This window comes from Gossypium hirsutum, chromosome D05 (genome assembly GCF_007990345.1).
Source record: "Gossypium hirsutum isolate 1008001.06 chromosome D05, Gossypium_hirsutum_v2.1, whole genome shotgun sequence".
Classification (NCBI taxonomy): Eukaryota; Viridiplantae; Streptophyta; class Magnoliopsida; order Malvales; family Malvaceae; genus Gossypium; species Gossypium hirsutum.
Window position 1 is genome coordinate 28,257,267 of NC_053441.1, and position 22,045 is coordinate 28,279,311.

The 22,045-nt window shown below is 32.1% G+C and overlaps 2 protein-coding genes across 2 annotated transcripts; one reads left to right on the top strand and one right to left on the bottom strand.

Moving 5' to 3' along the window:
* The first annotated feature begins 9,652 nt into the window (after positions 1-9,652).
* LOC107904742 (pentatricopeptide repeat-containing protein At2g40720) lies at positions 9,653-14,099 on the top strand. The gene is made up of 2 exons (XM_016831208.2): positions 9,653-12,299; positions 13,565-14,099. Exon 1 carries the CDS (start codon positions 9,742-9,744, stop codon positions 12,292-12,294), a length of 2,553 nt encoding a protein of 850 aa, XP_016686697.2. The 5' UTR covers positions 9,653-9,741; the 3' UTR covers positions 12,295-12,299; positions 13,565-14,099.
* On the bottom strand, positions 13,403-16,887 carry LOC107904743 (phosphoglucan phosphatase LSF2, chloroplastic). Its single transcript, XM_041094567.1, has 4 exons — positions 16,557-16,887; positions 14,580-14,785; positions 14,176-14,346; positions 13,403-13,887 (listed from the first exon to the last, which is right to left on the bottom strand). The coding sequence occupies exons 1-4, from the start codon at positions 16,843-16,845 to the stop codon at positions 13,684-13,686; spliced, it is 870 nt and encodes a 289-aa protein (XP_040950501.1). The 5' UTR covers positions 16,846-16,887; the 3' UTR covers positions 13,403-13,683.
* Positions 16,888-22,045: the final 5,158 nt, after the last annotated feature.

Below are 22,045 nucleotides of genomic sequence, written 5' to 3' on the forward strand. Positions count from 1 at the left end.
ACCTCGAAAAGTGGTTGTTTTTGATAAATGACTTGATTTATTAAAACAACAATTTTGGTCCATGAAATTCAAAAATACGGGTTTGGGAGTCGGTTACATACGAGGAAGGATTAGCACCCTCGTAACGCCCAAAATTGGTACCTAGCTGATCAATTAATGTCTTAGTGTCGAACATTGAAAACTTTGAAGAGATTTAAAATACTATCCTTTGTTAAAATATCGCTTAATTGAAAAAAAATTAGAACAGTGCATATTTCACATTAATCGATAAAAAGAATTATATCCCGTAAGTTAGGACATAATATCTTAAATCCTCGAAACGAGAATAAACACCAAAAGTTTTATTTATTTTGAAGGATATTTGATTATCTTGGTTTTAGAAAGAAATCATATCCGTAAGTTAGAATATGATCTCTTCTTAATTCCCGAGATTATTAAAAACTTAGGGTCTGTTTGATTGCCAGTAAAATATTTTCCGTAAAATGATTTCGGGAAAATGTTTTACTTTTCTGTAAAATGATTTACTGGAAAATATTTTCTGGTGTTTGATTGAATCTGTGTAAAATATTTTCGGCTGTTTGGCAGATTTCCTGGAAATATTTTTCGAAAAAATTGTTTTTACATATATTGATATATATTAATAAATTTTTATATTTTAAATTATTTTTACATATATTGCAATGATTTATTTATAATAATACTCAATTATTAAGCCATAATATTAATCGTTATAAATTGAAAAAAAATAATATCAAATAAATTATTTGTAATTGTGTTAAAAAACAAGTATTGAATAATTAAAAAAACAAGTTACTGGAAAATCGATAAATAGAAGCAATTTTCTACCGGAAATGAAGGAAGGAATGAAGGAGGCGATAGAGAGGAGAGCACGGAAAATGTCTTACGAAAATTGAAAGGGTAAGACATTTTCCCTAAAATGTAACCCATTTCCCCTTGTTTTGGAGTTCATTTTCCAAATGGAAAATGTTTTCCGCCAATCAAACACTGGAAAAGTTGGAAATGATTTTCCGGAAAATCAATTCCTACAATCAAACAGACCCTTATGTTTAAAAAAGGTTCGTGAGTTCAGATTTATTGAGAGGATCGAAACCCCGTAAGTTAGGGAACGACATTTCAAATCTCAAAATACGACATATCACTTATTAAAAAGTTTTATGTATTGGGTAATGATTAATGTAACACGAATTGGTAGAAATAAAGTACGGTGTTAATATGCATAACAAAATAATAAATGCGTTAATATGAATGACAATAGGAAAGACAAAAATTGAATAAAATAAATAGAACAAACAAGCTAATAAAAAAATAAAAAAGTAATAAGTAAAAAAGAACTAAAATATATAATAATAAAAATTAATAGTGAACAAATGAATAAATAAATACTATGTAAATTAAAAAGATAATAATGATAATAATAATAATAATAATAATAATATGAATAATAAATAATCTAGAGTTTGAAAATATATAAAAAGATATAAATAATAAAACGATATAATAAAATAAATGTATTTAAAATATTTAGGTAAATAAATAAATATAAAAAGAAATATATTAGAAATAATAATGCAAAACTAATTAATTTAATAATATGGTAATAATAACAAGTAAATAAATAAAAAAGGAAAATAATAATAGTAACAATAATATTAAATTAATTAATTTCAATAATAAAATAGCAAAAATAACAAAAAATGACTAAATTGAACTTTAAAACAAAAATTTAGGGGCAAATTAGAAATAAATAAAAAGGGAAGGACTAAGATGAAAGCGTGAATAATAGGGAAAGGCTAAATGAGAAATTCTCCCTTCTCCTCCAAAACAGCGTCGTTCAGATATGGACTAAAATGTAATCGAAATAAATTATAGGGTAAAAATTAAAAAATAAAAGAACTTAATTGCAAAATAATTAAAAAGCGGAAGGGCTACAGGTGCAATTAGCTCTTCCGTTAAAAAACACGCGGATCCTAGGCCAAAACGGGTCGGGTCTTGGGTCAGAGGCCAAAATGACGTCGTTTTGGCCTTTGAGAACGACCTTCAAAATGGCGTCGTCTAGACCGACTATATAAGTCATATTTCTGCCCAAAAAAATCATTTATCCCTTTTTTTAAAAAAAACTTTAAAAACACTCTCAAAACTCTCTCCCTCTCCCCTGAATCCGGCCAGGATGGGTCGTAGGACCACCGTGACAGCCGCCGTCCATGGTGGCCGGAGTTCACATAATGACCCTCTGTTTTAAGCGCTCTAGCTCTTAGAACCCGGGTCTGGGGCGGATCTCCTCAAAACTCAACTAAAAAAAGTAAAACCCTAAAAAGTCCTTTCGGTTTCTCCTCTGTTTTATCGAAGAGAGCCATCCATCATCGAGGACGGTGTTTTCCTTCACTCGCGGTGGTGGGATTCGAAACGACACCAGTAAGCATTTATTTTTTATTTTTATTTTATATTTTTCAAAAATAAAGGATGAAAAAGACGAAAGTAAAATAAATCACCTTTCTTTTTTGAATCTAAATCTGATTTCAAATTTTATATTCGATTCTCTATTTTTTTGTATTCCATAAAAATCTCCCCCTTACAATCTGTTTTTTGGTTTTTTATAGCCATTTTACAATATTATTTTTTTATTTTTCTATTGTTCTTATTACTGTTTTTTGCGTGTTGCTTCTTCTTTGCATGTGGTTCTGGAGTCAACCAACAGTGGCAGAGGAGTTGATGCTGGAAGAAAGGTGTCAGACAGCACGTGGAGGCGACGGCGCAAAGAGGCTAGGGTTTCTGCCCATTTTTTTCTTTTCTGAAAATGTTAAGTGTTTTGGGTTGTTTGGGCCATCAGGATTTTTAGGGCTGGTAGTTTTTTTTTGTAATTGGACTGTGGACATTAGGCTTTGGTTGTTATTTTGGTTTGGTTTGTAATTTATTTGTAAATTAGGCCCGGGCGAAATTGGGGCACTGCAACTTCAGGGAGATAGGATTAATAGCTTCAATCTGCTCCACTGTAACTTCAGGGAGATAAGATTGGTATCTTCAACCTGTTCTACTACAACTTCAGGGAGATAAGGTTTGTGGCTTTAATCTGCTCCGCCACAACTTTAGGGAGATAAGATTGGTTTATTTTTAACCTGTTCCACTGCAACTTCAAGGAGATAAGGTTTGTGGCTTTAATCTTCTCCACTGCAACTTCAGGGAGATAAAATTGATTTATTTTTAACCTATTCCACTGCAGCTTTAGGGAGATAAGGTTTGATATGATCTGCTCGACTGCAACTTCAGAGAGATAAGATCTGTAATTTATGGCTTTAATCTGTTCCACTGCAACTTCAAGGAAATGAGATTCGTTATCTTCAGTCTGTTCCATTACAGCTTCAGGGAGATAAGACTTGTAACTTCAACCTGCTCCACTACAACTTCAGGGAGATAAGGTTTGCTACGATCTGCTCTACAGCAACTTCAGAGAGATAAGATCTACAATTTATAGCTTCAATTTGTTCCACTGCAACTTCAAGGAAATAAGATTCCCTATATTCAGTCAGCTCAACTGCAACTTCCGGGAGATAAGGTTGGTTTATTTTTAACCTATTGCACTACAGCTTCAGTGAGATAAGGTTTGATATGATCTACTCTACTGCAACTTTAGAGAGATAAAATCTGTAATTTATAGCTTTAATCTGTTCCACTACAACTTCAGGGAAATAAGATTCGCTATCTTCAGTCTGTTCCATTGCAGCTTCAGGGAGATAAGACTTGTAACTTCAACCTGCTCCACTGTAACTTCTGGGAGATAAGGTTTTCTATGATCTGCTCTACTGCAACTTTAGAGAGATAAGATCTGCAATTTATAGCTTCAATCTGTTCCATTGCAACTTTAGGGAAATAAGATTCGCTATCTTCAGTTTACTCCACTGTAACCTCATGGAGATAAGACTAGTGGTTTCAATCTACTCTACTACAACTTCAGGGAGATAAGGTTTGCTCTGATCTGCTCTACTGCAACTTCAGAGAGATAAGATCTGTAATTTATAGCTTTAATCTGCTCCATTACAACTTCAGGGAAATAAGATTCGCTATCTTCAGTCTGCTCCACTGCAACTTTAGGGAGATAAGACTTGTAACTTCAACATACTCCACTACAACTTCAGGGAGATAAGATTTGCTATGATCTACTCTACTGCAACTTCAGGGAGATAAGATCTGCAATTTATAGCTTCAATCTGTTCCATTGCAACTTCAGGGAAATAAGATTCGCTATCTTCAATCTGCTCCACTATAACTTCAGGAAGATAAGACTAGTGGCTTCAATCTGCTCCATTGCAACTTCAGGGAGATAAAATTCTCCATGATGACTTTAATCCATCCCACTACAACTTCAGGGGTATAGGATTTGTGGTTTCACTGATCTGTTCTCTGGGAAACATGACTTGTAGAATCCATTTCACAGACCTATTTATGCCTAGTGATTTAGATGTCATGATCAGAATGAATCAAATGCTCCTAACTAGATGTGTATGAATGAATGCAGAATGTCATTTTTTTAGAATGATCCCTTTTGAATGCTTAGGTTGTCATTGCTTGCTGTTCATCAAGGTTCTATCACTGATGTGTCACCATGCATTCATGTTCAGCTGGTATCTTTAACAAAAAATCTAAAAAAATAGTCACAATTTAGACTATTCTTTCTCAAATGTTTCTAACCTTTAAGTTTGGTTAGTTCTGAATAGTGGTTCTGTTTTCAGATCCTTGTACTATTTAGAAGCTTTCAGAGTAATATGCAGAACTCCTTTAGCTTGAATATTATTATTTCATTAATCGTTATTTCAATGAAAAATGCTTGAAAAAAATTATCACAATGAACAAGATGGAATTTTATTGAGAGCAAGGATCAAAATAATTTAATCAAGATAGCAAGTTTTGCTAAGATACGAAATGAATAAGATGAAAATAGGTGCCCTAGATATCATAGCATGAGCTTCTCTACACAAAACTTCTCGAGGACCCTTTGAACTTGATACGTGTTTAGAATTCCTAGAAGACTTTATTGATACCCCAAGACTTAGCATCCCTCGCTCTTGTTAATTTAGGAATAGCAAGATTACTGCATGCCCTATCTTCGATTAAAAAATTGAATTGCCATTTTCCTAGGTTTTTAATTCAAAACCCATTTGGTCTCAAAGCGCCCTTTAAGGGTTTTCGCCTTAACCTCTTTTTTTTTTGAAATACCTCTTAACTGAATCTGAATTCATTGGATTAGGTAGGTTCTTGCCATCCATCTCGGTCAATATCAATACTCCTCTAGAAAAGGCCTTCTTTACCACATAGGGTCCTTTCTAGTTTGGCATTTCCTTCTGAAATCCTTTTGTATGGGCAGGATCTTTTTCAATACTAGGTCCCCCTCATGGAATTCTCTAGGACAAATTTTCTTGTCATAAGCTCGCATCATTCGCTTTTTGTACATCTGACCATGACGAATAGCTTTGAGCCTCTTTTCTTTAATCAAGTTTAGCTGATCATATCGAGACTGGATCCATTCTACTTCATCTAACTTGAGTTCTGACAAAACTCAGAGAGAGGGAATCTCAACCTCAATAGGCAGCACCGCCTCCATTCCATAAACCAAAGAGGAAAGCGTTGTCCCGGTGGAGGTCCTGACAGACTTTTGATAAGCATAAAAGGGCAAATGGTAACTTCTCATGCCAATTTTTATTAGTCTCAGTCATTTTCCCCACTGCACCATTCATTTTTAGGCGATATGGTGATGAGTTATGGTGTTTGATCTTGAATTGGCTACAAACCTCCGCTATCGTGCTATTGTTCAAATTCAATGCATTGTCAAATATAATCTTTTTTGGCATCCATACCGACATATGATCTCTTTTTTCAAGAATTTACTAACTGTCGACTTTGTGGCGTTGGCGTATGTAACAGTCTCCACCCACTTAGTGATGTAATCGACGACCACAAAGATGAATCGATGACCGCCAAAAGCTTTTGGCAAGATCGGCCTAATGACATCCATGCCTCACATAGAGAAAAGGCATGGATTCCATTGATTATTTGTTCTACCATCCTTAACAAATCAGGAGATAAGCTACAATCTCGATCATCTTTAAAGTCCTGAGGTTCCTCTGGACACATATCTTGCTCAAAAAAAGGTTCTGAGTCAATAATAGTGTCACTCATGTCATTGATATCTGGAGACCTATTATAGGAATGAAGGAAGATCAAAAGAAACTAAGAATATTTATCTGTATAGTATGATTATGAATGAAATGTAAACAATAAAAGAATATTTGCTCGAAGTGAGAAACAAAGATGCATTTTATTGAAATAAAGATGTTGGACTTAGGCCTATCTCACAAAATGATTCTTATTGCTCCTAGGCTTAGAGCAATAAGCGTGTTTTAGACATTACTCCGAATTAGGTCTAAAAAACTCAGGGATCTCTTCCACAGTCCCATTGTTCAAAACACTCTCAGGTGTGTAAGGGCAAATGTCTGATTAATCCTCTTACCAGCTCTCTCTTCAGATACGACGTTAACGTTCAAATTCCCCAACATTTCTTCCGGGCCTTTGACTTCTTCAAGGAATTCCAACTCTTTATTATCCATTAAGCTCTGCACTAGAGCTTTGAATTCAGTTATCATTTGTTTCAAAACTCATTTCGGTGGGGTTTTTATTTCTGCAACATTGGTTTTGGTTCTATTTCCTCCACTCTCAATTATCGTATTTACCCCTAGGTCTGAATGACTGGGTAATGAATTTCCTGCCACATTAGGTCCTGATGGGTCATCGAACTTCACAATGCCCATCTTAATGAACCTTTCAATTAACACTTTAGAAGCGGTGCAGTTCTCGATTGAGTGTCCCATGGTCCCCGCGTGGTACTCGCATTGAGCATTCGTGTCATACCATTTCGAGAACGAAGGTTGTATGGGTTCTACATAGAACGGGGATACCACATGTGCATCAAACAGATTCTGATACAGCTCTTTATATTTCATTGGGATGGGTGTAAACTGAAGTGTTTCAGTGTTTAGCCTCGAGTTGGATTCTTGCCTAAAGGGGCATTGATAACTAGTAGTCACAGCCTCAGCTAGCCTACAGTGACCGATTTGGAATACCCTTTGCTCAAATTATTTTTCTACTATTCTTATTGTTGTTCTTTGCGTGTTACTTCTTCTTTGCAGGTGGCACTAGAGTCAACCTACGGTGGCAGAGGAGTTGGTGGTGGCAGAAAGGTGTTCGACGGCACGTGGAGGCGACGACGCGAAGAGGCTAGGGTTTCTGCCCCCTTTTTTTTCTTTTTTTGAAAATATTAAGTGTTTTGGGCTGTTTGGGCCATCAGGATGTTTAGGGCTGGTAGTTTTTTTTTGTAATTGGATTGTGGACATTGGGCTTTGGTTGTTATTTTGGTTTGGTTTGTAATTTATTCGTAAATTAGGCCCGGGCAAAATTGAGCCATTACAGTTAGCATTTTTTTGAAATAGGCATAATGACTTATTTGACCTTCTAGCTTAAAAAAAATGTAATTTTAGCTTTCCATATAATTTTTCACTTTTTTTCAACCTTTAAACTTGTGTTATTTGTCAAATCACCTTAAAATAGATACAAAAGTTAACGTTTGTTAACTTTGCTAACGTGATATACACGTGGATTGCCATTGTGAGACCATGTAAACAATTAATTAATTTTTAAAGTTTAAAAAATAAAAAATATTTTAAAATTTATAAAGTATTAAAAAGTATATATTTTTTAATTTTTTAATTTTTAAAAAAATTAATTAATTACTAACGTGACATACACGTGGCAATGCCAACAAAATTAACAAATGTTAACTTTTTTTTGTCAATTTTAGAATGATTTGACAAACAATATAAATTCAATAACTAAATAAGTAAAAAATTAAATACTGAGCTAAAATAACTTTTTTATATAAAGTTGGCCAAAGAGATTATTATGAAAAAAAAAAAGAAAACTTGAATGTTCTTAAAAGGCTATTTGCCAGAGTTAATTGAAAAGAAATAAGAGTTAAATTTAAAAAAGATAAAAATTAAACCTAATGCACACAATACTTCGCAACTTCATAAGAGCACATAAGGAAAAGCACAAACACAAAATATACTCTCAAATAAACAATAAGTAAATATTAATGGTTAAATTTAATATTATCCTTAATTTATTTTATAAAAAAATCATAATTGTAAAAAAATCATAATTAATCATTTTCTCTTTGTTTTTTTTTCACTTTTTGACCAAACAAATATTGTAAAATTATTTTGAAATTTTTTATGGTGTTATTTGGTCAAATTTCAAATTCTTTTTTCATAAATATTTTTAAATAATAATTTTTCAAATAAATAAAAAATAATAAATAACTCTTATATATTTGTTTTGAAAAATATTTTTCATATATAATTGTTAATTTTTTTATTTTATAATTTATTTTTTACCTCATAAAAATAAAAATTAATTACAAATAAAATAAAATTAAAATTCGGTTCTTTTTACCGTAATTTTTTTAACTTGAATTTTAAAAACCATCAAAATACCATTTGGGTCGATTTTTGATATCTTGATTTTTTTTCTTAACCCTAGTTATTTTTTTTAAAAAAAATTCTAACTTAATTTCACATAATAAAGTATTAATTTGAACTTAAAATGATTAAAGTTTGAAATGATTCACACTTAAAATATTTAAATAAAATAACTCGAAATGATATAAACTTAAATCATATTCAATATTTTTTAAAATAAAAAATTTGTAAAAACAATACATATAAAATTGTTTTAATTTGTAAATTGCAAATCATATTAGTGATTTTTTTATTTAATTCTTTTCATATAAATGTAGCATCATAATTTTTAGTCTTTGTTTTTTTTTATTATAATGCTTAAAACTACTTACAACCCCTTCCCAACTTTTAACAAGAGAATAATGAGTTTCAGCGCACTCAAACCTACATCCTCTTGTACTGGTACCAATATCAGTGTTAGCTGAGCTACGACTCAACCGATAACTATATTAATGATTTTGAATTGCAATGGAGTATGCAAATACAACTTGACATGTATATTGACTTAAATCATAAAATGGTATTTAAATTATATCTTTTTTATGTTGATATCTATTTTCCTTTTACCTAAATTACCCCAAAAAGTTAACATCTTAAATAATTTCACAAATCACAACTTGCCAATTACCTATTTGATTTGTTTTACAAAATACTTTTTAATTTTAGAAAAAAAACTATTATATAATTTGTAAAAATGGGTAAATTAAAAACATTTGTTATTAATAATAAAACAAATAACATATATAAAACCTTATTGTGTATGCTTATTTTTCTATTCTTTTAAGATATAGAATGACAAAACATTCTAAAAACATAATTTACAGTAAGGGTACTTTTGTATATTCTCAACTGAATTTTTCGATTAACTTGTGATATTAAGTTAAGAATGAATTTTATAATAAGTATAGATATATAAATATGAGTAGAGCCAAAGAGGTTGACAAAGACCACCTCTTAAAATAGAATTTTTTTTAATTTTAAAAATTTTAAATTAATATATAATAAAATTACACTTTTTAACATAAAAGAAAAGATAAAAATTTAATTTTATTAATGTTAGCATAAAAGATAGATAGGATAGATTCGCAAGTCGAAGTGGCTGCTATCTAACCGCCGTTGTTCATTCCTAATTGTGGCAGCTGCTTGAAACAATGCAGAAATGCATCAAACCGTACGCCTTTCACGCCAGCTTTCACACTATGAAACCTCCCATCTTAACCCAGCGTTATTCAATTCCAACATCAAGGCCTTTATTCAACATGGCCAATTCACTAAAGCCTTACAGCTATTCTCTGTTTCTCCACTTTCAGTCACCAATTTCACTTTTCCCTCTCTTCTTAAAGCTTCCACTTTCCTCTCTAACCTCAACTATGGAAAGACCCTCCATTCCACAATCATCCAAGTGGGTCTCCACTCCGACCCTTATATCACAACTTCACTTATAAATATGTACACCAAATGTGGGTCATTTTCTTCTGCAGTTAATGTGTTCGAAGAAATGGTTACAAGAGAAGGCTTTGTTAAAGATGTCACTTTATGGAACTCTTTGCTTGATGGGTATCTCAAATTTGGTCAAATAAACGAGGGTTTGGCTCATTTTAACAAAATGCAGGCGCTTGGGGTACTTCCTGATGCTTACTCACTTTCTATTCTTCTTGGTGCTTTGGGGTTTAAGGAAGGAAAGCAAATTCATGGCTACATTGTTAGGCATATCTTTAAGAGTGATCCCTTTTTGGAAACTGCATTGATTGGTATGTATTCGAGTTGTAGTCAAATAATGGAGGCCTGGTTTGTATTTGACCATTTGGAAGATAAGAGCAATGTGGTTGTTTGGAATGTAATGATTGGTGGTTTTCTCGAGAATGGAGGATGGGAATGGAGCTTAAAGTTGTATTCTTTAATGAAAGCTGAGAATGTTAAGTTTGTATCAGAATCGTTTAGTAGTTCCTTGAGTGCCTGTGTGTATGGTGATGTTGTGGATTTTGGGAGGCAAGCTCATTGTGATTTGATCAAAATGGGATTTGAAAATAACCCTTTCGTTTATACTTCTCTATTGAGCATGTATGGAAAATGCCAATTTGTTGAAGATGCTGAAAATGTTTTCCGTCAGGTATTGGATAAAGGAATTGAGTTATGGAATGCTATGATATCAACTTTTGTTTGTAATAAATATTTTTTTGCCTCTTTTGAAGTTTACAACAAGATGAGATATAATGCAATAACCCCTGATTCTTTCACAATATCTAATGTTTTATCATGTAGCAGTATGATTGGAATATATAATGTTGGGCGGTCAGTTCATGCAGAATTAGTGAAGAGGCCTATAGAGAATAGTACTGCAGTTCAGAGTGCATTGCTGACCATGTACTGTAAATGTGGCAGTGTTGGTGATGCTAATTTCATTCTTAGCACAATGAGGGAAAAGGATGTCGTTGCTTGGGGTTCAATGATATCAGGTTTTTGTCAAAGTAGGAAGTTCAGAGAAGCTTTAGATTATTTTGGAAAAATGAAGGTAGATGGAGGAGTAAGACCAGATTCTGATATTATGTCAAGTGTCATCAACGCATGTACAGGATTGGAGAATGTAGATTCAGGGTGCGTGATCCATGGATATGTTATCAAAAGTGGTTTGCACCAAGATGTTTATGTTGCTACTTCCCTTGTTGATATGTATTCGAAATGTGGTTTCCTGGGTATGGCTGAACGTTTATTCTCAGATATGCATGACAAAAATCTTGTTGCTTGGAATTCCATGATATCAAGCTATTGCCGAAATGGTCTGCCTGACCAGTCTATAAAGCTTTTCTCTAGGATAATTCAGCATGGTTTTTATCCAGACTCTATATCCATTACAAGCGTTCTCACTGCAGTTTCATCCACAGCAGCTTTACTAAATGGAAAGATTATCCATGGATATGTTATTAGGCTAGAGATTGAATCTGATATTCATCTGGAGAATGCATTGATGGATATGTATTTTAAGTGTGGATTCTTAAAATATTCTGAGTATATATTTCAGAACATGTCTCAGAAAGATTTAGTTACATGGAATTGCATGATTTCTGGCTATGGATCTCATGGCAATTGCATTGAAGCATTGTCATTATTTAATGAGATGAAGAGCAGTGGAATCAAACCTGATGATGTTACTTTTCTTTCCCTGATTTCATCTTGCAATCATGCTGGTTTAGTTGATGAAGGCCACAAGATATTTCAATCCATGAGAGCGGAGCATGGGGTTGAACCTAAAATGGAGCACTATGTGAACATTGTTGATCTGTTTGGCCGTGCTGGACGTTTAGATGATGCTTATAATTTTGTAAAATCCATGACCATTGAACCTGATAGGAGTGTTTGGTTGAGTCTGTTGTGTGCCTCCCGAACCCATTTAAATGTGGAGCTTGGTGAACTGGCAGCTCACTACTTACTGAAACTGGAACCAGACAGGGGCAGCAATTATGTTCAATTGTTACATATGTATGGAGACGCTGAATTATGGGAGAAAGCTGCAAACATCCGAGCAACAATGAAAGAAAAGGGATTGAAGAAAACCCCTGGATGTAGTTGGATTGAACTGAGGGATAAAGTTGATGTTTTCTTCTCAGGAGATTCATCTTCCATGAGAACAGTGGAGATTTATGAGATATTACATAGCATTGGGAAGCATATGGAGAAGGAAGGAGGTGATTCTGAAATTATGGAGACAATTTAAGACCTGTAAGTATGAAAAAATAATTTTGAAATTTGGAAGTGTATAAACAAAATTAAACAAGTCTGAAAGATGTGAATTTGTCTTTATGATCAAAGTGAGTAGAAATGGAACGACTCCTTTGTTCTCTCTATTTATTGCATTTTATAGAATTTGAGAAATAACTGTGAGGTGGGTTTTCTTACCTAAACAGTATAAAAGCTACCGCACAGTTTGACATCTTCATTTGCTGTAAGAGGTTTCCATTTTTGTGCACTATATGCTGCTAATCTATGACTGCTTGCATGTTATTTACTTTTCCTTGGATGCATGCAGTAGCTTTCTTCTTCATTCATCAATAACCTTCTTTCCTAGTTTAGCAAAATCTTATGGCCCAAAAGGTTACCTGTTTCATCTTAGGATGAAATTCCAGCAACATTAGTTACCCTTTTTTATTTTCCCCCTTTTCTTTAAGAAAAAGAGAGATACTTGTACTTCTACTTGGTGTTGAAAGTTGCCAACAATTTATCTACAATATGCTTGTATATATTGTTCAGTGTACCAGATTTTTGTGTAATAAAATATTTGTACAACTTGGTGTTGAAGTTGGCAAGAATGTCTACAATATGCTTACATATATTGTTCAGCACACCATATTTTTGTGCATTCGAAATACAATTGTTGAGATCCAGTTTTAAGGATTTGTTTTACAAGATGTTTACATATAAATTACTCAAACAAAGACGAGAGAAAAAAAAAACTCAAATTTAATTAGGTCATTGTCAACAAGCCAAACTTGTATTCAAGTTTTTTTTATATCTAGCTTCTAAGATCTAGCTTGAGTAGCTTACGAGTCAAACTAAGTTTTTCTATTTTTATTTAGCATTCAACAAAAAAATCTCTATTCAAAAACTTACGTTCAAGATTAGGCATAAAACCAAGTATAAAGTCGAACATGGGAATCAAACTCTTGTTTTATTAAGTAGATGAACCTAATCAATTAAGTTTAAGTCAAATCGAGATCTTCAAAAATGAACTCGATCGAGCTTGCATCCTGTTAAGCACAATCTGAATATATCTGATAATGGTACAATATATGTAACATGAATCACCAGAGAGATCATTCAAGTTATGAACCTAAAAAATTTAGCTTCAATAGCATATAAACCATGCTTTGAACATGGAATATTCCGTGTTTTCTGTACTTCTCTATGTTTTATTTATGGTTTATGACAAATAGTTTCTATAAAAATCAGATCATATTTATGATTTGACCAAGTAATTTGGTATTCAGTCAGGAAAATAGTCCCTGGAGAGATCAGCTTCAACATCCCACAAGCAATACCTAAGATTTTGCGGATTTGTCTGCCATGCGCTTGTGAACCGGCTTTAAGAGAATGTTAACCAAGATAATCAGGTTCCACGGAGGGAACGAACACGGTCTTGAATCAACTTCCTCTCCCAATCTGCTACACCCTCAAAAGCATGTCCAGGAAGATTTTCAAAGGGCTCCTTCCATGGATCATTCTTAGCCAGATCATAGGTGGCTCCTCGTATTGCTCTTTTATTGGGTCCACAAGGTCGTTTTGAGGTCAGTGCTTCGAATGCTGTATTTAGCTGACAGTTTTAACAGATACCAAGCAATGAAACTTCATAAGCTAAAGACAATTATGTTATAGAATCTATTTTATTTGGATTCAGGTAGAAGAGTTGGATATGAGTATGTGGCGAAAATAGAATATTTTTTTATGTATTTTGAGGGTTCTTGCCTCCTTGGAGGATCATAGCTCTTATACCCTTGTCTGGAAACGCATCAAATATGAGTACTTCAAAAAAAAAAAAAAAAGAGTTGGAGCAACGTAGGTAGAATTAGAGGAAGTGGATGATGCAATGTAGACTACTTACATTCATGCCGCAGAACCAGAACATATATGCAATAGCCACTGCTGGAGCTCTCCCTAAACCAGCTGTGCAGTGCACATATACTCTTCCTTTTCCCTCAGCAATGGCCCATTCCAATGAAGAAACAGCTTTAGGTAATATATTTCTCAAGGAATCTGGATCAAAGTCTCTTGCCTATCAATGCATAAGATAGCAGGATCAATTCAAGCATCCAAAAACATTAAACTTACTTACAAGTTATCATTTGATTCACTTGTTTATGATATCCAAACAGGACCAATAATTTTCTTTAATGAAGCCTACATTTCCTAGAAGTCGTTCAAACTTCATTTAAGGAGTGTTGTTGATCTGATTCATTTTTTCCTGAATGAATAAATTATTATAAAGTGTGAGAAAATTTTCCTTACAGGTGTTCTCATATGATGAATTCCAAGTTGTCGACATCTTTTGATTATAGGCTGCAAGTCGATTCCCCAATACTCGATGTCATTGTCCTGCTGCAAGTTCAGTATATAGGCCACCTTCTCTTCTTGTTTCAGATGATCTATGTCTTCGGGTTTCTGGGGCTGAGAGCCGACAATCAAATTGTCAGTTATCAGTGTGTAGTTCATGCCTGAAAAACAAGACATGGATCATCAGAATAATTGATCAACATGTATGGCTACCTTGATATTCAGTTTTTGTATTGGAAATTATAATGCAAGTGCTTGCAACCATTAACACTAACACAAGGGTACTCACACAGCAAACACACTTTTTGTCTGTAATATTAACTATCACAGATCAAGAAGAGGTGGCATTGTCTTGAAAGATGAAGTGCTGAAATGTAGAAGTGGACAACTAGGAATACAAATGTTTGCAAGATGCAGTACCAGACCAGGTCTATAAACTTGTTCTCTTGATGATACTATGTTTAGGGATAAATGAACATACGGAGCATAGTTCCTAGCTTGAGAATAATGGCAAAGATTGCTGTAATATATATACACATTATAGAATGTTTTGGGGAAAAATTCAAATGCTCTATTAGATGAATGTCACTTTGTAGATTAAGGTAGTAGAGATCCTAACTGATCTTTTTTTGCCTAAGTTATTCAAACTCTGCTTGACTTTTGAACACAAGTACGACTCAAACACGGGTTTAACTATGCTTTTCCAAGTATTTGAAGGATCCTAGAAAAATCATATCCCCATACTTATGTCTGAATACATGTTAAACACAAGTATTAAAAAAAAACAACAAAACAAAATGAAGAAGCGTAGCAACAGATATTTTTGCTAAATCTTCTTTTTATCAGACTGTACATACTCCTTGGTTTGCCTTCTATCAAACTTGGAAATCTAGTTGATAAGCTGGGAAGCAACGGACATATTGAAAAGAGTGGATTACTAGCATAAATTAGTTCAGTTACGGCAAGCTTTCCATGTTGCTTCAACTCATAATTTTTATTGAACTATTTGTGTCCAGCAACCATGTTCGACACCTATCCAAATATATAAAGATGTAACCTTTCAAGGATCTCCCAGGTACATAGAGAACTTAAAAAACATTGATCATACTCATGCCAGACATATATCATATCCAAAAGTAACACTCGGTCTGAGTTATGCTGCAACATTCAATAATATAGATAGCAAAAAACACCATGGACCCGCCCACCCGCCCGGGGGGGGGTGTTCAGAGTTTCATTAGCAAAATGCAAACTTAAACACGAGATTTCCAAAGTCAATTTTAATAAAGTTGAGCTCTAGGGTTTCTGATTATCTTATAGAATGAGGAGACAAATCAAAAAGTTATGAACAGAAGATGGATCAGATGTCATACCAGAAATAAGGAAAAGTTCCTTACTTCCATTAAATATTTTAATCAACACCCTTTGTTTGTAATAAGCATGATTCTATTTTAAAAAGTTACAAAAAGTCACATGATACAACACAATCCAAAGTCAAAAAGTGCTTTATGGATCTAGATCCATATTCCTAATTAATATATAATTTCATCCCTAACTCAAAGCATAATCAATTTGGTTCATACAATCACTTTTATGGTAATGGCTACTAATATAGGTTTAGAATTCAATTCCCAGCATCTATAACCGTTTCCCCATTCTCATACTAAGGCATTACCGAGTTGGTTGATACATGTACCTTTTATGGATGGCTGCTACCATAAAGTAGCAGCAACTTTTTATATACTTAAAAAAAACAACCCAAGCTAGAATAAGAAGGGAGAAAAAAAACTTTACACATCCAGATTCTAGCACAGAAATGTCTGTTTTAGGGTTAAAATAAGAAAGTTTATCCAAATAACATAATCTACCAATTTGATTAACCAAAACTACCGAAACCCAAAAAGAAATGGGCTTTATAGAGAAAAAGCTAACCAATATCATGATGATACTCATATGGATTCCTCATCATTTTCTTCATGGCAGTGTTATACTCTTCCATCCTGTTCTTGGACCTCACAGAAACCTTACTGTTTCTGGGATTATCATCAACTCCAGTCTCGGTTTCAGACAAGTTACAGAAAATTCTAGGAGCACCCATTTTAGATTGCTTCTTGGGGAGCTTGGAATTGAACCTACATTTGAAATTTGCAGGAAAAAGTTCAGTTTGTGATGGGTTTTGGAAGACTGAAGAAAAACAAGCGGTGCTGTTTATGGTACTCATTCGTGCTGTTTCTTGTTGTTTTGATATTGTTGGGTTTGGGTATGTCAGCTTTTATAGTTTAGATTTGCCCCTTTCATGATTTTCGTCGCATCTGTGTCCTCAAACTCAAGCTTACCGTCCATTTTTTTGGGCCCCAACTTGTTCGAATCTAGAATTCCCATAAATTCATTATGAACCATAAATTCTAACAAATTTAATTACTTTTTCCTGATTTTTATTTTAACTTTTTAAATAAAATTATAATATTTAATTAATTAGTATATGAGATTAGTAATGTTTCTTAAATTATTTTTTATTTGAAAATGGTGATAATAAACCAATTCAAATCCTTTTCTTTTTAGCCAAAATATAATTTCCTAACTGTTTAAAATTTTCGTCACATTGATCAGATCATCATTTCAAATAAAAAAAATTATAAAAATATCCTTTCATAATAGCTTAATATATGTTTTTCCACTTTGTCTGTTAAACCCTTTTTTATCGTACTTAAACTATTATTCTATTATCTAATTCAATTTTTTTTTGTAAAGGTTCCAAAAAAATTGGATACCACGTGGTACCAATTAAAATGTGCCATGTGAGACCTTTCAATCAATCAAAGTATGCCATGTGATATTTAAGGTTATTTAAAATAAAAACATACACCCACCATTGATTAAATGTCGACCGACATTGACCATTGTTGACCATTATTGATTGGTGTTGACCAAATTAACCATCCAAGTGCAATCACCTTTCTTTTTTATTTCTTAGTATTATATATAATATTATTTAAAAATGTAAAAAATCATATAATATATAAATATTTAATTATTTTTAAAAGTTTAAAAAATTCTAAAATATATATTTATAAATTAAAAAACCAATATATTATACAAAATTGAAAAAATAAAAATTATATAAAAATTGAAAATTTGTCATAATTTTTTTATCAAAAACTCTAAACTCTAAAAATTCAAAAGAAATTTCTAAATTTCAAAAATATACAAAGTTGATAAAAATATATATAAAGTTTTAAATTTTTAGAAATTTAGATTTATATATATTTTTTGAAATTGTAGAATGTAGAGTTTTAAAAAAAATAAGATTAGATAAGTTTTCAATTTCTATATAATATTTTGATTTTTTTAAATTTAAATTTATATATTTTAGGATTTTTAAAATTTTTAAACTTTTTTAAAAATTTGAATTATTATTATATATATGATTTTTTACATTTTAAAACAATATATTATATAATATTAAAAAAAAGAAGAATGATGTGGTGCATTCTAGTAGCGCCACGTTGATGGTCAACTTAGTCAATGATTAGTTAACGATTAACCAACATTGACTAACGCTAGTCAATGTCGATCAATGTCCAAACAATAATTTTTATTTTAAGTAACATTAATTGCCACATGGCACATTTTGATAGGCACCACGTGGCAATCGAATTTTTTAACTCCATTATAGAAAAAGGTTGAACCAAATAATGGAATGATAGTTTAAGCACCAATTTGGATGAAAAGAAGTTAAAAGTACCAAAGTGAAAAAGCAAACATAGTTCGGTGGCCAAATTGAGCATTAAGCCTTCATAATTGAAAAAAAAATTATACTATTTAGGAGTTTTTTAGTCTTTTCATTGTGACAAAAATGAATATATATATATATATGGAGGAATTTGAACCCACGTCAATTAGATTAGTAAAATTTTAAATATATCACTCAACCTAAACTTCATTATAATATTTTTATAAGTTTTTATTTTAGTATGCACAATTTATTAGTTTTATTTTGATGATAACACAATGATAAATAATTGTAATGCATTTAGTATTGTTAATATGATGTATTTATGTGTTTAATTTTTGTGTTACTCATAATTTAATTTAATTTTTTATTTTAATATGTAATTATGATTAATTAATTTCAAACCATAGATTTTATTTTTATTTTATACTATTTTTAAACACACATATGTGTTTTAAATCCATGGTTACCACATGCATACATGCGCAATAAAATTTCTAGTATACGTTTAAGCATTCTTCATGAAAAATTAATTGGAATGCAAATTAATAAGATTTTTTCATTTACTCAAAATATAATATAATACGTTTTTTTTTCCTAACATAAAACATTGTAATATTTGTTTTTTTATGCAATACTGAAGTTGGGATGGGGTAACATGGTTTGAATCTATGTTAGTATGACAAGAACTTAAATCATCGCTCCATACAAATAAAGACACATTGTAATATTTGTTATGTAATCATTATCATGTATTAATTAAAACAATAAATTATTGTCGAAACCCTTTTATTTTAAAAACGAAAGTGGAATCGCCACCAATATTTTTTAATTAGGTGTGATTGGATCATTTTAATAAAACATTAGATTTATTAAAACGATATTTTTCGGTCTACAAAAAATCCATGAAATGAGTTCGGGAGTTGATTACGTATGAGGAAGGATTAGCACCCTCATAACGTCCAAAATTGGTACCTAGTTGATTACTTAATATCTTGATGTTGAAAATTCAAAATTTAAAATTCAAAATTCAAAAAGAATTTAAAATACAATCCCTCATTGCATGACGTTATTTTATTAAAATATCGCCAACTAAATTAAATTTTGTGGAAAAATGTTTTATTTCGAATTAATCGAGAAGAAAAGATCACGTCCCATAAATTAGGCACGATGTCTCGAATCCTTGACAACAAGAATAATCGCCATTTGATTATGACTTAAATCCTATTTGTTTCTATTTTAAATAGGATATTCAATTACTTAAGAAAAAAAATTATCCTCCGTAAGTTGGGAGCATTTCTTATGCATTTGTGCAAAGGAACAAATGAACATATGTAGCAAATACTGACAATATTTGAGGATGGCAAAATTATGACATTAACAAAATAAATAACACAAATATCAAAATGAAATGACAATAATATAATAAGTGCAAATAAAAAATAATGAAACAAATAAGAAAATATTCTATTAATAATATTCATAATGATAATAATACTAATAGTGAAGTAATATAAAATGTATGATAATAATATAGTTATATTCATAAAATATTAATTCTTTGAGTGGATTTTAACAAAATTAATATTAATTAACAATAATGATTATCTAATAATATTAATAATATCAATAATTAAAAATAAAAGACCAAAATAAAATAATTGATAAATTCAAGAGCAAAAATGTAATTTGTATAACTTAAAGGGCGAAATATAAATAACAAAGTTAATGTGCTGGAAACTAAATAATAATAATTAAAAGGTCTGAATTTGAGAAAGGTAAAGGAATATTAAAATTTAAAAAAATAAAAAAATACGATTCGAATTGTAAAAATAAATAAATGAAGGATTAAAATATAATATGTGGAAAATAACAAGGGCCAAATAGGTAATTATTCCAAGCACTTGGGACACGTGTCTTTCCCCATAGGGTCAACAAACTGAGGATTAAATTGAAAACGAACAAAAATTAAATGGTATAATCTGAAAGGAAAAAAAATGAAATTAGGACCGGATTAAAATAACTCAAAAGGTGGAAGGACTAAAGCTAAAAATATCCCCCTCCTAAAAAACACGCAGATCCTGGGGGTGATTCGGGTTGGGCAATCGGTTTCTGCTGAAACAACACCGTTTCAGGTACCCATTTCCTAAAATGGCCACTGCACCAAAATGAAAATAAAATAAAATAAAATAAAATGGTAAAATAGAAAAAGTAAAAAGGACTATATCAAGATGCGCTCAAAAGCGGGAGGACTAGGACCGCAAATAAACCATTTTGTAAAAACACGCGGACCTTGCTAAGCAATCGGGTCGGGTTGGCGGATCATAACTAAAACGACTCCATTTTGGGGTTTATAGAATCAGGCCAAAACAATGTTGTTCCCCTATCCTATTTAAGTTAAAAATTTCCCCCAAAAATCATTTTCCCCTTTTTTTTTTTAAAAAAAAATCTCCCTTCTCTCTTTTTTTTTTTCTTTGAAATGTTCTTCAGGTCGGTCACGGAAGCCACCATTGCTCCGCCGCAACCACCGATTGACGGCGACGGCAACCGCCGTCCATGATGGGCGGACTTCATGAAAAAGGCCTATTTTGGCCGTTTTGTTTCCCTCAGCCTAGATTTGAGGCCAAAACCTCCGAAAACCAAAAAAAGACCAAAAACCTCTTGGTTTTTCTGCGTTTCGAAAGGTGCCCAACACCTTCTTCCCCTACGAGGCCTTTGACGAATCAAAAGGTGATTCGGAGGTCTCACGCCAGAAGAACCGTCCTTCATCGGAGACGACGTCCTCGTCCACTCGCTGTGGAGGAATATGAAACAATCTGGTAAGTTTTTTTTTACCCTTTTTTATTTTATGTTTTAAAAATAATAATAACAGATTAAAAATAAGGAAATCACCTTTGAAATTTTCTTTGTATTCTATTTTTTTGATTGCGCTGACGTGAGAGGAGGAGTGGCGGTTTCTGGCTTTCTGAAAAGTTTAGGTTTTTGGGCCATTGGGCCTTTAGTTTTTTTTCATTCGGGTCATTTGGGCTTGTATTAGGTAATGTATTGGGTCTTTTTTTTTGTATTTGGGCCGTTTTTGTAATTGGACTTGAATTTTTTTATTTTGTTTATTTATTTTTTGGTTTCTTATTTGAGCCGGATAAAATTGGGCCTTTACAACAATAATCCTATCAAAACAAAAAGAGAAAACTATAATAACTTTTCATAATAAAAATTTGTTTATCATGGTTAATGTTACCTAAGTCCTTCAGTAGAACAGTGCCAACTGAGACATGTATAACCAAAAACAAGATAATAACATGCTGGGAAAATTTCAAGATCGATAGAGCTCTAATAAAACTTGTAACTTTCACTATCACTTTATTTCTTCTATTTGATAGTGAATTTTCGGTTCTCAATTTTGATAAATGAAAATTAGATTGCAGTTTATGAAGAACTTGAAGACTCAAATTCAATGAAAGCATGCAACTTTCTCAGTCTATCAAGTTTAATCTGAACTTTTATTTGCCAAAAATCTTGAATGCTTCGTAGAGTTGTTCAGATTTTGAACCAATGGCTAAATTACTAGATGTTCCATTAACATTCGTCGACTCTTGAGTGCTATTCCAACGGATTTATTTTCCGTTCCACTTTTCTACTCTTGAAGTGCTACTCGGACAGGTTTAATTGCCGGCAACTTGAACAGAGC

Bases quoted from the DNA above. Each gene is read 5' to 3' on its own strand.
- LOC107904742 (XM_016831208.2), top strand. From the start codon at position 9,742: ATGCATCAAACCGTACGCCTTTCACGCCAGCTTTCACACTATGAAACC.
- LOC107904743 (XM_041094567.1), bottom strand. From the start codon at position 16,845: ATGAGTACCATAAACAGCACCGCTTGTTTTTCTTCAGTCTTCCAAAAC. The intron at 14,786-16,556 runs GTTAGCTTTTTC...CTTGTTTTTCAG, and splicing joins TGAGTATCATCATGATATTG to GCATGAACTACACACTGATA. The intron at 13,888-14,175 runs GTAAGTAGTCTA...TAAAACTGTCAG, and splicing joins TCTGGTTCTGCGGCATGAAT to CTAAATACAGCATTCGAAGC.